The 12,621-nt window shown below is 34.0% G+C and overlaps 1 protein-coding gene across 3 annotated transcripts; it reads left to right on the top strand.

Moving 5' to 3' along the window:
* The first annotated feature begins 3,643 nt into the window (after nt 1-3,643).
* On the top strand, nt 3,644-7,791 carry LOC148606942 (uncharacterized). 3 transcript variants are annotated; one of them, XM_088545026.1, is made up of 4 exons: nt 3,644-3,747; nt 4,281-4,350; nt 6,075-6,176; nt 6,885-7,791. In XM_088545026.1, the coding sequence occupies exon 4, from the start codon at nt 6,885-6,887 to the stop codon at nt 7,713-7,715; it is 831 nt and encodes a 276-aa protein (XP_088401152.1). In that variant the 5' UTR covers nt 3,644-3,747; nt 4,281-4,350; nt 6,075-6,176; the 3' UTR covers nt 7,716-7,791. The 3 variants fall into 3 exon arrangements, with proteins under 3 accessions (XP_088401152.1, XP_088401151.1, XP_088401149.1); XM_088545025.1 differs by lacking the exon at nt 6,075-6,176; XM_088545023.1 differs by lacking the exons at nt 3,644-3,747; nt 4,281-4,350; nt 6,075-6,176 and adding an exon at nt 6,269-6,577.
* Nucleotides 7,792-12,621: the final 4,830 nt, after the last annotated feature.

The following is a 12,621-nucleotide window of genomic DNA, read 5'->3' as shown; positions in this document are numbered from 1 at the left end:
GACTTGGTTCTATGGAAGTAATTTAAAAAGGGACTACAAACACAAAAATAAAAAAAAGTAAACGACTTGGAATGAACAGTTTTGCCCTTTAAACAACGTAATTCTATTAGAAACTTGTTGGTACAAGTCTGTCTGACTGTAGACGTAGAAAAGATTGGAGAATAATAGCGTTGTATATGCTGTGACACATGTACATGTAGGTTTCTTTCACTCAAGCCGGTAGAACCAGGGGCAAGGGAAAAAAATCTGTTTGTTCACCTGACAAGACCATAAATGTAATGTACCTCCTTAAATGTCAATTCTGCTGTCTTCGGTGTTATCATGATATTAGATGGACTCCTAACATACGGTTGAAAGGACCGTGTCTGTCATGTTAAAATTGTGGATATTGAGTACCATATACTGTGCATGTATCTCATCCCCCAAATTGGGGGTGTCGGAGTCATTCATTTCAAGTATTGATATCAACATGGTCAAAACTATGCCTGTACTACTTTCCAATATTTTGACCAGTTACTGACGAAGGATAAACCAGAAAATAGCTTCTCATGCTCCATTTTGCGTGATATTCGGGTTCGATATCGGTTTACATGGAACACGTAGATGAACGAACACAAAACTCTCCGACATAGTGCATGATTGAACTACAAACTACTAGTTGACCATTCCCGGTTTTTGAATTTTCAGGTTGAAATTCAATTAATCGACCTCCGGGTCGAAACTGTCTGTTAAATCATTCACACTTAAGTCACAATCATTGAAATAAATCCTATCTTTACAAACATGTTCCTCTCAATTAGATACATTTCTCAGTTGCTAAGCAACGGGTCATAGTTTTCCTTTCCTTTTTTGTCTACCCCGGACTTGACTTTTTTATTAGCAACTCGATGGGTGTTTCTAGAAAAGCAGAGGACGCTTACCCTACCGGTGCACCTGGTCCATGCTCCCAGTTTTTAGTGGAGTCCGAGTTGCTCATTTACTTTTGTTACTTTATATGTATGGTTTTAGTTACTTTATGTTCTTTGTTGTGTATGTCTGTTTTCCATGTCTGGTCTTTGTCCCTGGATTACATTCTTTTGATTACCGCTATAACCTTGGTTCCCTTGATTACTCTTTATAGCTCAAATGCTACAAGTTATTACCAATGTGTCATGTGAAAGCGCTTAGTTTCTGGGCACCTAGTCCAGAGACGAGTACATTAACATAAACGATATAGTCACAGGGGATTGCTCCCAACATCAAATATACAGCCTGACTGGTATATAACACGAAAAGGGGGGTCCCAGATTTGGGAGTAACTCGCTTCAACTCATTCCCCCTAATAAAATCGAACGTATTACTATTTACTGCTCTGCAACCAATTTAATAAATAAACACAGGTATCACCACCAAATACATTTTATTATATACAGTCGGTTGCATATTTGATAGCGGTAGCAAGACCCTATGATATAATTTCACCAATCATGCCTGGTGCAGAAAACATTAGACATGCACTTTTAAGACTCTGGAACACCAGCAGCTCTATTATAATAACATACACATGGCAAAAATAGCCAAATAGAATGATTATTGCAAAAAGCAATAAAATCAGACCAAAAATGACGATTCCCGAGAAATGCATTATCGAAATTTCCATGCCATCGTCTATGCAAAGTTTCATTTGTATTTGCCAACGCCGGGCTTCCGATGTCACGAGGCCGTAACCGTAATAAAATACACGATACAGTGAATGATACATCAGGATGGTCTCGGGAGTTATGCTACCATTTTGTGACAAAAATTGCCAAAAGATGAGCGGCAAATAATAGCCTGAAATCCCCTTCTTTATACATGTTTCTTGATCGGAACAACTGCCCCTTTTATCCGTCAGGGCCTGCATGAGATATCTGAAGACAGTTTTTCTAATTGGTACTCAGCATTCTTCTTTACATTCCAATTCTATGGTTGAAGACTATTTATAATCTTGCAGGGTTTTCATTTCTAGCTTAACATCAAATTATTTATTATGCGTTTGAAAATAAATAGGCAACTTGAATATATCGACACTGAACGACTTGTTTATTCGGGTAAATTCATAGAAATAAACAGGTACTGATAAGAGGTAATCTGTTAAAAATTGCAACATAAATTAATCAGCATAATTATTTAGTTCACAGTAAAAGTTGTTTATTGGGTTTGTTTATTGGTGTCAATAACACATAATTGAAAATAGCATATTAGAGATGCATACAAAGTGGACCTAACTATCTGCAATATATATACCAATGGAACTAATTTCCTGCGGCAGTGTAAGATAATTACAGATGCTAACAGGCTTTACAAATCTAAAGGCTCTGGCGACTGCTATATCAATTCTGATCTTCGATATAAATTGATAAAAATATAGAAGTATTTATTAATCACTGTAGTCAGCAGGGTAAGCATTCTCTGCTTTCTAGTACCGTCCGAGAGGATGATGTCTCAGATCTAGAAGACAAACAAATATGTTTTATGGTTGCACACGTTGTATCAGTCGCAAAGTTATTGTGACGATGGCCTAATTCATGAAGGGATGACGAATTGAAATCTAAGCTGTATATATACCCTATATATACTGTATATATAAATGCCAAAATGAAGTTTCACATGATGCATCTCGCATACCGTATAAATTATTGACATTTTACGTTGAACTTCGCGCAATACTTCCATATACTTAGTGTATGCGCCACAAGAACAACATGTTTTCTGTTAATGGTCTCTCTTTTCCATGTTCAAATTGGCATGTGCAACACGATGTGTGTTCCAGGTGAGCAGGAGGCTTTGTACTATACCAGTGTATATATAATAACAGAGATCTACGGCTCCTGTAGTCGTTGTTATTGTTCATTTTCTATGTATTGCTTTTCTTTTATCCATTCTCTTCACCTTTATAACTTTAGGTCCAATTTGACTTTATCCACACGCAATATTCTATTTTTTCCCGTTGATTGGAGATGTTTGGTCTCAATTTAGCATCCTTCATGTGAGGGGGGATCCATTCTGCAAGGTAATGAATTCCTTTGCACTACAACTACTTATAATTATTATTGCTTAAGTAGTTTGCCACAACATACTTATAACATTTTTCTATCAACGTCTTAATGTTCAAATGTTCAAACTATGTACTATATTTATAAAGTAAGTATACAGAAATATAACGGCAGATAATTATTTTTCCCTTTTTTTATTGTTCGAAAATGCAATTCATTTTTTGATTTCTTTCACATTATCTTTCTGAATCCAGGATTTCATGTTAGGACATTAGAGATAAAAGGATGAGCAAAAGGAGGCACGAATTTGTTTAATGTAATTTAAAAAAAAACAGTTCGTGCCAGAAAAAAAAATCTATTTTACCTATTTTTCCGGGGAGGGGGTTCGCCGTGTCCGCTCCGTTTGAATGTCCGCCTGCTTTGTTGTTTTTAACTTATTTTATCTTCTTTAATTTGTATCTTCTGCGACAATTTTTGAGTAAATGTGACTTTTTTTTATAACTTGAATTACCTTCCAAGAAAGAAAAGCCAACGGATATGTGACAGTGTGCAAAATATTGCAAAAGGATGGCAGGTCATTGAATCACGTGATCGGCTACAGACGTTGCTACCTGTTACCATAGCGGCGTTATTACAAAAGTCTCTTGCGTGGTATTCTCATACCCTCAGATGAATATTGCTTTCTTTGTATACGTTGTAACTTAATAGTCTGGTCTAATGCAAGTGGCTCAAGGTGGTTATTTTTTTAAAGATTTATTGTACATGTAACCACAGGTACTCAACGTCCACACATGGATGGTATTCCAACACATGGATAGTATTTCTGCTCATGGATAGTATTCCCACAATATTTACTGAAGTAACTTTGAGTGCCTTTGATATAACATTGAGTGCCTGTGATGTAATATTGCCTTTTGTTTTCAGACATACATAGTTTGTATGAAAAGAGTCCAGGCGAGCTGTTTTAATTTTTTTCCCCATAACAAAAAATTTTAAAAATGCAGCAAAATTAAATATTTTGCACGGTAGTGACAACATAAATTTTTAAAACCGGTTTATTTTTCATTGAATTTTTACAACTGTAAGAACATGGATGTACATGAACGGTTAATAATACATAACAATAGGAAGAAACCAAATATAATTAAGCGTATAATTATGCATATTCAGAAATAATAATGCATACGCAAAAATATATTTATGTAATAGCCTTAATATTGAATTAAGACACACATTAAGCGCGATATAAATGTCTTTTTCGAACAGATGATTGTCGCAGCTATGTATTTGTTTCTCGCAGCAAAAGAATTATACAAATGGTGGAACACAGAAAATAGTAAGTCTCTTTACAACCGATCACTCCAATTTGACCTTACTTAACTTACGTACCAATCCATACACTGCCTATGGTAAAGGTGATTAATGGGGTAGAATTGCTCAGCGAACAAATTATGCTTTTTCGGTTTACGTATGCTATTGGGTTTGTGCAACGATAGTCTTTTCTGTTTGGGGAAAACCTTACATTTACATCCAGCCCCGTGCAGGTCCGGGTGTTAAAAGAATAGGCCTGCAGCAGCGCTAAGCTTGTCGTATAAGGCGACTAAATAGTGCTCAGAAACCTAGCCGGGGGCTAGGCGCTCTGCCCACAGAGCAACTGGGATGTGTGCCCCAGGTGGTGGAATGGGGTACCCCTGGCGTGTTACATGCTGGAGTTGTCAGGCTATAAAACGGAAAACCTGACCGCAAACCATAGTGGTGCACCGTGTTGGGAAAGATGCCACGTTCCTCGCACGTTAAAGAACCCTGCTGTGGTATTCGATAGGAGTAGGAACCTTTGCGCTCCGCCACAGGAGGCTAAATTGCCCTACCTTACCCATCCCCCCTTTTTCCAGTGGCAATCAAAATTTGTCGACCCTATTATCCTTGTGACCCATCCTTTTTTTCATTTCATGTTCATTTTGTCATCCTTTTCATGTTCATTGTCTGAATATAGCTGAAATATTGCTGCTCGGACGTTAAACCCCAACAAACAAACAAACAAACTACATTTACATCCAACCAAAATCAACCAAATCAAGAACGATAACTCGTGCAAAGTGCCAATTTCATACATTATCTATATGATTATTACCTCGAAAGTGCAAAAAATAAACGAAAAACTATGACTATGTGCTCTGTAACTGTTCCTGAATAAGAAATAAAAGTAAATTCCGCGAGTTTTTGACATACATGATTCACCTCCAGTCTGATTTTTTTTATAAAGACCATTTTTCAGATTTATCTATTATAGCACATACACATAAATCAAGTTAAGTGAGCAAGCTATTTTTCAGAATTTATTGCCACAGAAGAAAGATAAAATGATCAGACAGAGCTTAGAAAAATTGAAATTACATACCGAGACAGTATACAAAATACATTGTTGTACATTTTTCAAAACAAACATTTGTAGCGATAGAAATGAACAAAATAATAAGGGAAGGTGGTACATTTAGAGGTACTAGATGCTGGGTGTGACTTCCAATTTCGGTTCATTTAATAATAAATACTTTAAGTGTAGACCATATATTTTTGGATCATAAGTATAAATTAAGTGCGACAAATAGATGTCGTGCTTGTTGTTTGTTTAATTTCTGTGGTATGTATATATTTTCGTTAGCCTAAATTTTCAATAATGACGTGAACCACTTTGCGGTCGCAGAGGATACGCAGTTTTGATTGCATCATTTCAAAGACTAGAATTGAGTGAAATAATCATTTATTCAATATTTGATTTTTAGCAAGACAGTACATTTTACATAATAATGAATAACCATATAAATAAATGACATTACAAGGTGCAAGGGTGGGACCTAAATTGTGATAGATATATTAATCTTTTACCACGAACTTGAATATCGAATATCGCCAAATAGGCACAAAAATGTCCGGAGAAAAGCAATGTTTTTTAACCACTTGAAAAATAAATTTCCGTTGCTACATAAATGCACATGTTTGTTAACTTATGTAATTTAGTGCATTTAGCACTTCTAATGAAAGTATTTATACTTCTAAAATTAGTAAAATCCCAAAAACGGAAGAATCAACAGGCAAGCACACACGGAATAACTTTGGTGGGTTGAAGAAAGGATTTCTATTGCAAACATTAATTGGGTATTAACTGTAAGTAGCCTTATATCATTTCATCTTTTGCTTAAAATCATGAAAATTTTAAAATTTTAAAACAGAAGTAAGTTTTACGTTGTGTGTGCTGTATTCTGGTGGTTGTTTTTTAAAAAGGTTTGTCTCAGATTAATGTCCCGTTACATATTTTACTATAAAATGAATAACACGTGAAGTAAGCCTACTGTAACGTAGTGGATCGATATGCTCTTTAATAATTCATCAATACTGAATATCCGATGCACATGGCATATTAGACACGTATACCCCGGGCAGTATATACACGTATCGTTGACTTAACGCATGGTTCTATCATCTTGTAAGTTATTGAGCAAATAATTCTGTTAAACACTTTCTGAATGCTTCGATTTACCAGGAATAGAATACTACTTGGAATTTCAGTGAGTACTAATTATAAGTTTATGAGTTAAATGTACTTATCGCGTTAAATGTACTTGTCGCGTTGTGGTAGTAAGCGAATATGTACAACTCCATGTTCATGCTTCAATGTACCGTAGAATACAGACGTGACCAATTGTGGTCGAGCAATTAACGCGTTAAACGGAGTCGCGTGTAAACATTTTCAATAAAAGAAGAGTCCAATTCACAGTGAGTACTCATTGTGTTCTCATGGTTTTTCATCATTGAGCAGATCTCTGACTGGGCAAAATGCTTAATAACTTTACATATTATCCTCTTTAATTTCAGATGCTGAGCATAGCAGCTTTATTTGCCTATTTTCAACAAACATTATTTCACAGACAGTTTAAACGTGTATCCTCTTCAAAGGTCGAAGCTCACAGTTTTAGTGAAAATCCACCTTTAAAACATTTAATACTCGGAGAAGAAGTTGTTGAAAACAAAGAAATATTCATAATTGGGGACGTTCATGGTTGCCTTGACGAATTAGATGAGCTCTTACGGCTGGCTCAAGCTGAAGTAAAGAACAAAACTCTATTGCCAATATTTGTGGGGGATTTAACCAACAAGGGACCCAAAAATTTAGCTACATTAAGGAGAATTCGAAAAATGGACGCTTATGCTGTACGAGGCAACCACGACGACGCCATTGTTAAACGATGTTTGAAATATATTGAAGATAAAGGTTATGAATTGCCTGAAAAATTACATTGGACTAAAGAACTGGATGTGAATGATTTAAGATATCTACGAGATCTTCCATATACAATACGAATTCCGTCAAAAAGTGTCATTATAGTTCATGCAGGGATAGTACCAGGGCTTTCCTTGGAAAATCATGACACTTCCATCTTTATTACAATGAGAAATTTGTATACCGAAAACGGTATTCTAAAGCCTTATGAGCACCTAGACAAAGGAGAGGCTTGGGCATCGTTGTGGCAAGGACCGGAGCACGTTTATTTCGGCCATGATGCCCGTAGGAAACTACAGCAATACCAATATGCAACTGGATTAGATACTGGTGGCCTGTACGGGTTTGCATTGACTGGTATTTTATTAAACCAGCAGAAATTATTACAAGTTAAAGCAAAAAAGATTTATTGGTCTGCTAAATAGAACATTATTTAATGTTCAGTGTTTTTCACAGAACAACGATTTTTTTATTTGTTATTTATATACATTTTTTAATAAAAGTTTTATTTACAACATGCATTTTCATAAATTATAAATCTTTGGATAAACTTCTAGTACTACAACATCTCCTTCTATTTAATAATTGATCACCCATATTTGATGTTTCATCCGTGTGTAAAAGGGTTTAAACCCTAGCACATTTTCTTTCAATGCAACGCGCTAGCGCTTCATATAAAAATATTTATATACATATACGTATGTATTGATCTTATTCCACTATCTTAAGTTTGTCGACCAATACGTTTTTCCATATCCATACTACTTCAGTAGACAGCATTATTCCGTAGTGACATGAGCGACTGGGGCTATGTTTCTAGAAAATTTCTCCGAAGTGTACTTCACACTACATGAACGACTGTGTAGGTGTATCTAGAATAAAAAATTCCGTAGTGCACTAGGCATAACATGAGTGACTGGGATTTTGTTTCAAGAAAAGCTGATGACGCTTAATCTTCCTCCCGCCTGTCTGAGAAGCAGTCCTTATAGGTAAGATCTTCGTATAAAAAGGTCTGCTTCAACAATTACGACACAATAAAACAACTCGGTTCATTGAAGGTCATTCAAACAAAGAGGCTACAAACAAAAAAATAAAAAAGTCAAAGCACCGTAGGTGCTGAAACTTGGAAGTCGCTTGGCGTGCAACCTGCAAGATAAGTTTCCGATGTTTATTTTTAAGCAATGTGCTAGATTGCCGGTCATGACATGGAATAAGGTTTTAGAATGTTTTGGTGTTGAACCCATATTTCCCTTGCAACCTGCAGCAAAACAAAATCAAGATGTACACAAATATCGTGAAAATAAGATTATTGCCTTTGTTTACGTTCTTGAGACCTTAAACTTGATGTTGATTGTGACACTTCTTGATAAAATGATTTTGATTATAATACCATTCACGGGGCATAGTTAAAATCCAACACCACCCAAAGAGAGATAACTCCAATTAAATTGTATTGGCTTTTAACTATCTTCTATGAAATTATTACGCGGCCAAGCGTAAAAAAATAGTAAAAATAGTTTGGCGTCTCGATTTACCAGTTCGACAATATTTATCTGAAAATTAACGCTTAAAATGTTTGAAATATCATTCATTTTGGATATCGGTGAAATTTTTAAAGTTTAAAAGAGAATCACGCATTAATTTGAAGAAAGCATTTCAGTCGGTGAAGTTATCTGCCGGAGGCGCTTTTTTCATTCTTATACTTACAATACTCGAAGCCACTGACGTGACTTCCGAGTAAAAAAAAAAACAAAAAAAAAAACAAAAAAAAAAAACAAAAAAAAATACTTTCGGAAAGCGGGGTCCAAACAGATGATACAGTAGTACGAAAACAGGGGGATATCAAATAAGATTCCTTATTTCTTGACTTGGCACCGACTTCAGCGTGTCCAGAATAATCCGCGCGTGAAAGCTGACTGCAAAGAACTCAACCTCTCCAAAATCATTCTGGAGGTAATTTTTTTGCCGTTTGAACAACATAATTCCATTAGGAACTTGTTGGTAGAAGTCGGTCTGATAGTACACGTAAAAAGGATTGGAGAGTGATATGTGTTGTAAATGTTGTCACACATGTTCACGTAGGCCTCTTTCACTTAAGCCAGAAAAACCAGTGGTAATGAAAACATGTTTTCATTTTGTTCTGCTAACAAGACTACAAATGCAATCTACCTCCTTAAATGTAAGTTTTTGTAAGAATCAGGCAAAATGGGAAAATCAGAAATATAATATGCATGTATAAACCCCAATGATCTGAAAATATAATTTCACTCAAGGATGTTTTCTCTATTTGAATAGGCCATTAATTTGATTTCTACATCATTTGATTTGCTGAGAAATTTTCAATAGAATGTTAGAAAAATTAAATTAGATTTTTGACAGAGTTATCTGCCCTTGAAATATTCATTTTCAGTGTATTTCAATTAAATTATAACTCAATTTATCATAGTGATAACTTATAAGACAATCTTTTCCTTTGCATGATTCTGAGAGTGAAATTATATAGTCAAATTTAACTTTCAAAATGGTGGATTTTTTCATACCATTTTTCACCCATTGCCTGATCTTACTCAGAGCGACACATAAATGTCAAATCTGTTGTCTCCTGTATTATTCAGGCACTAGAGAGTCCTGAATTTCATGTCAGATGGACTTACAATGATGAAAATGTTGAAGTTTGTATCTAGGTGAAAATGAAATAAAAAATAGTACATGTAGAAATATATGTCCTTCACTTTCTTACCCGCCTTTACATATGCATCTATGTTAAAATAGCATATTTTCTAAAGGCATCTGATCATCGGTAGATGGATACATAGCTTTCAAAGTCTAACTTCTGTTTCTTGTATTTGATACAATGTGTATTACAGTTAAATCACAATTTTTGTGTCAAGCAAATGCAACTACTATCTTACGAGACTGTCCACTGCACTGCTTCATTGTGCACAATCGGACACAACTAATTGTGCCTAATTGACATTCCCGTCAATCGTATTCTCGTTCCTGTTTCAAAGTCTGTGTTGAACTCACGTTTTAAGGAGATGCTTGTTCTTATTGATCTTGATCCAGCCTTGTATTCATTCCATTCACTTAAACACGGGGGTGCTGCGTTAGCTGCTAATATGAAAAGCCGAAGTGGACAAAATAAGCATTTTCTAATATTAAAAAAATTATTTTTTAATATTACAAATTCATTTTCTAATATTACAAATTCATTTTCTAATATTACAAATTAGATTTCTTATATCACAGAACACTTTTTTAATATTAAAAATTCAATTGAATTTCTAATATTAAAAAACTATTTTTGAATATTAGAAATTGATTTGACGATTTTTTAATATTAGAAAATCATTATGTAATATTAAAAATGTGACTGATTTTCTAATATTACAAATTCAATTTGTAATATTACAAAATGTGTGATATTTTATAATAATTCTAAATAAGGAATTTGTAATATTAGAAAATGAATTTATTATATTAGAAAATGAATTTGTAATATAAGAAAATGAATTTGTAATATTAGAAAATAAATGTTTTCTGATATTAAAAAAATGACTTTTTAATATTACAAATTCATTTTCTGATATTACCAATTAGATTTCTAATATCACAAAACACTTTTTAATGTTAAAAATTCAATTGAATTTCTAATGTCAAGAAACGATTTTTTAATATAAGACATTGATTTTCTAATATTAGAAAATGGATTTGCTGTTTTCAGTTGCGATTTTTTAATATTAGAAAATCATTTTGTAATATTAAAAAATGTGACTGATTTTCTAATATTACAAATTCAATTTGTAATATTGCAAAATGTGTGATATTTAATAATATTACTAAATCAGGAATTTGTAATATTAGAAAATGAATTTTTAATATTACAAAATGAATTTCTAATATTAAAAAATCATTTCTAATATTCAAAAAATGATTTTGTAATATTAAAAATTCATTTTCTAATATTACAAAATATTGATTTTTGTCCACTTTGGCTTGCCATATGCTAAGGCAGGTATACCCGAGATTTTGTTGAAACACCACGGGGACTGGCGTTCTGACTTGTTTTCATACCTATATTCAACAGGCCAGTGTGGATATGTACCAAGTAACCTTATCTATGAATTCCTTGATTCCCCGTTAATTTTCAGTTATTTTTGTATTTGTATCTCCTTCGAATTCGCATCCCATTTGTTGCAATCCATTTTTTCTCTTGTTCTTTTTTGGCGACTTCCTTTTGGATTTAGGTGCGTTCATGACATTGTGTATTATTAGAACTAGTTGTCAATTACCTATTATTATTCTTTGTTGTACCGTTATTTGTTTTTATTTCCTTTTCAAGATCAATAAGTACTGTAACGTTTCAGATACCACATAACTAGTAAGCTTTTACCTTTGGTCAAGTTTACCATCTAACATATATGTAGACAAACATGTAATCACATCAAGATTTGTGATCAATAGTAAAGATCTCTTCTAACAGTACCGAAGTACTGAGAAACGGTTGAGTTAGTCATCGCGTTCAGTTGATCGTTGTAATCTGATACATTGTAAGTAAATCAGAAGATCGAAGTTTACATGTGGAAATGGTAAATGTCAGATTAAAGTAGGAAAAACAACTGATACTATCCAACAAGACAGATATAAATCTACCAAAATACATGTATGTTTCCTGAATGAGGAAAACTGTAAGAATGGACACATTTTAATCTGAAAACTCGCAGACAGTAGTGAAGTACATGTACATGCAAAAAACTTACCGACTGGTACTTTCGAAACTCATATGCGCAACTTATGGATCAAATAAAATCTTAATAAAACTCCAACGAAATAAAAAGACTGTCACAGATGAATTTATATAACAGTTGATAAATTGTAGATACTGAGAAGTATATATACATGTATCTCATCCCCCAATTGGCAGTTGTTGGAGTCATTCATTTCAAGTATTGATGTCTGTACGACTTTCCAATATTTTGGTCACTGTTTTACCCGTTACTTACGAAGACAAACCAGAAAATCGCTTCTTATGCTATCAAGTAGAATCTTATATCAACGGCGCCAAACTTTAAGTCTTGTCGTGCCACAGGATATCCAGATATCCAGCTGAGACGCAGAATGGAATCCCTTGACAACGTGCCTCAGCTGTCAATTTCCACATATTAAAACGGCCCTTTTCAGGGCCATCTAGAAAGTTCAAAAAGATTCTTATATTCGCATGTGAATTTAAAAATAAAAAAGAATTTCTATCTGTGTCTCTCCTACTCGTCATATTGATACCAACCTACATGTATGTCAAAAAAGCATTATAATTACTTATTTTCGCGACAA

Source organism: Perna viridis, chromosome 9, assembly GCF_037379345.1.
Source record: "Perna viridis isolate PV_CMFRI_1.1 ecotype Kerala chromosome 9, ASM3737934v1, whole genome shotgun sequence".
Taxonomy (NCBI): domain Eukaryota; kingdom Metazoa; phylum Mollusca; class Bivalvia; order Mytilida; family Mytilidae; genus Perna; species Perna viridis.
Note: the sequence above shows the minus strand (reverse complement) of the source record. Positions and strands in the feature narration are given on the sequence as shown.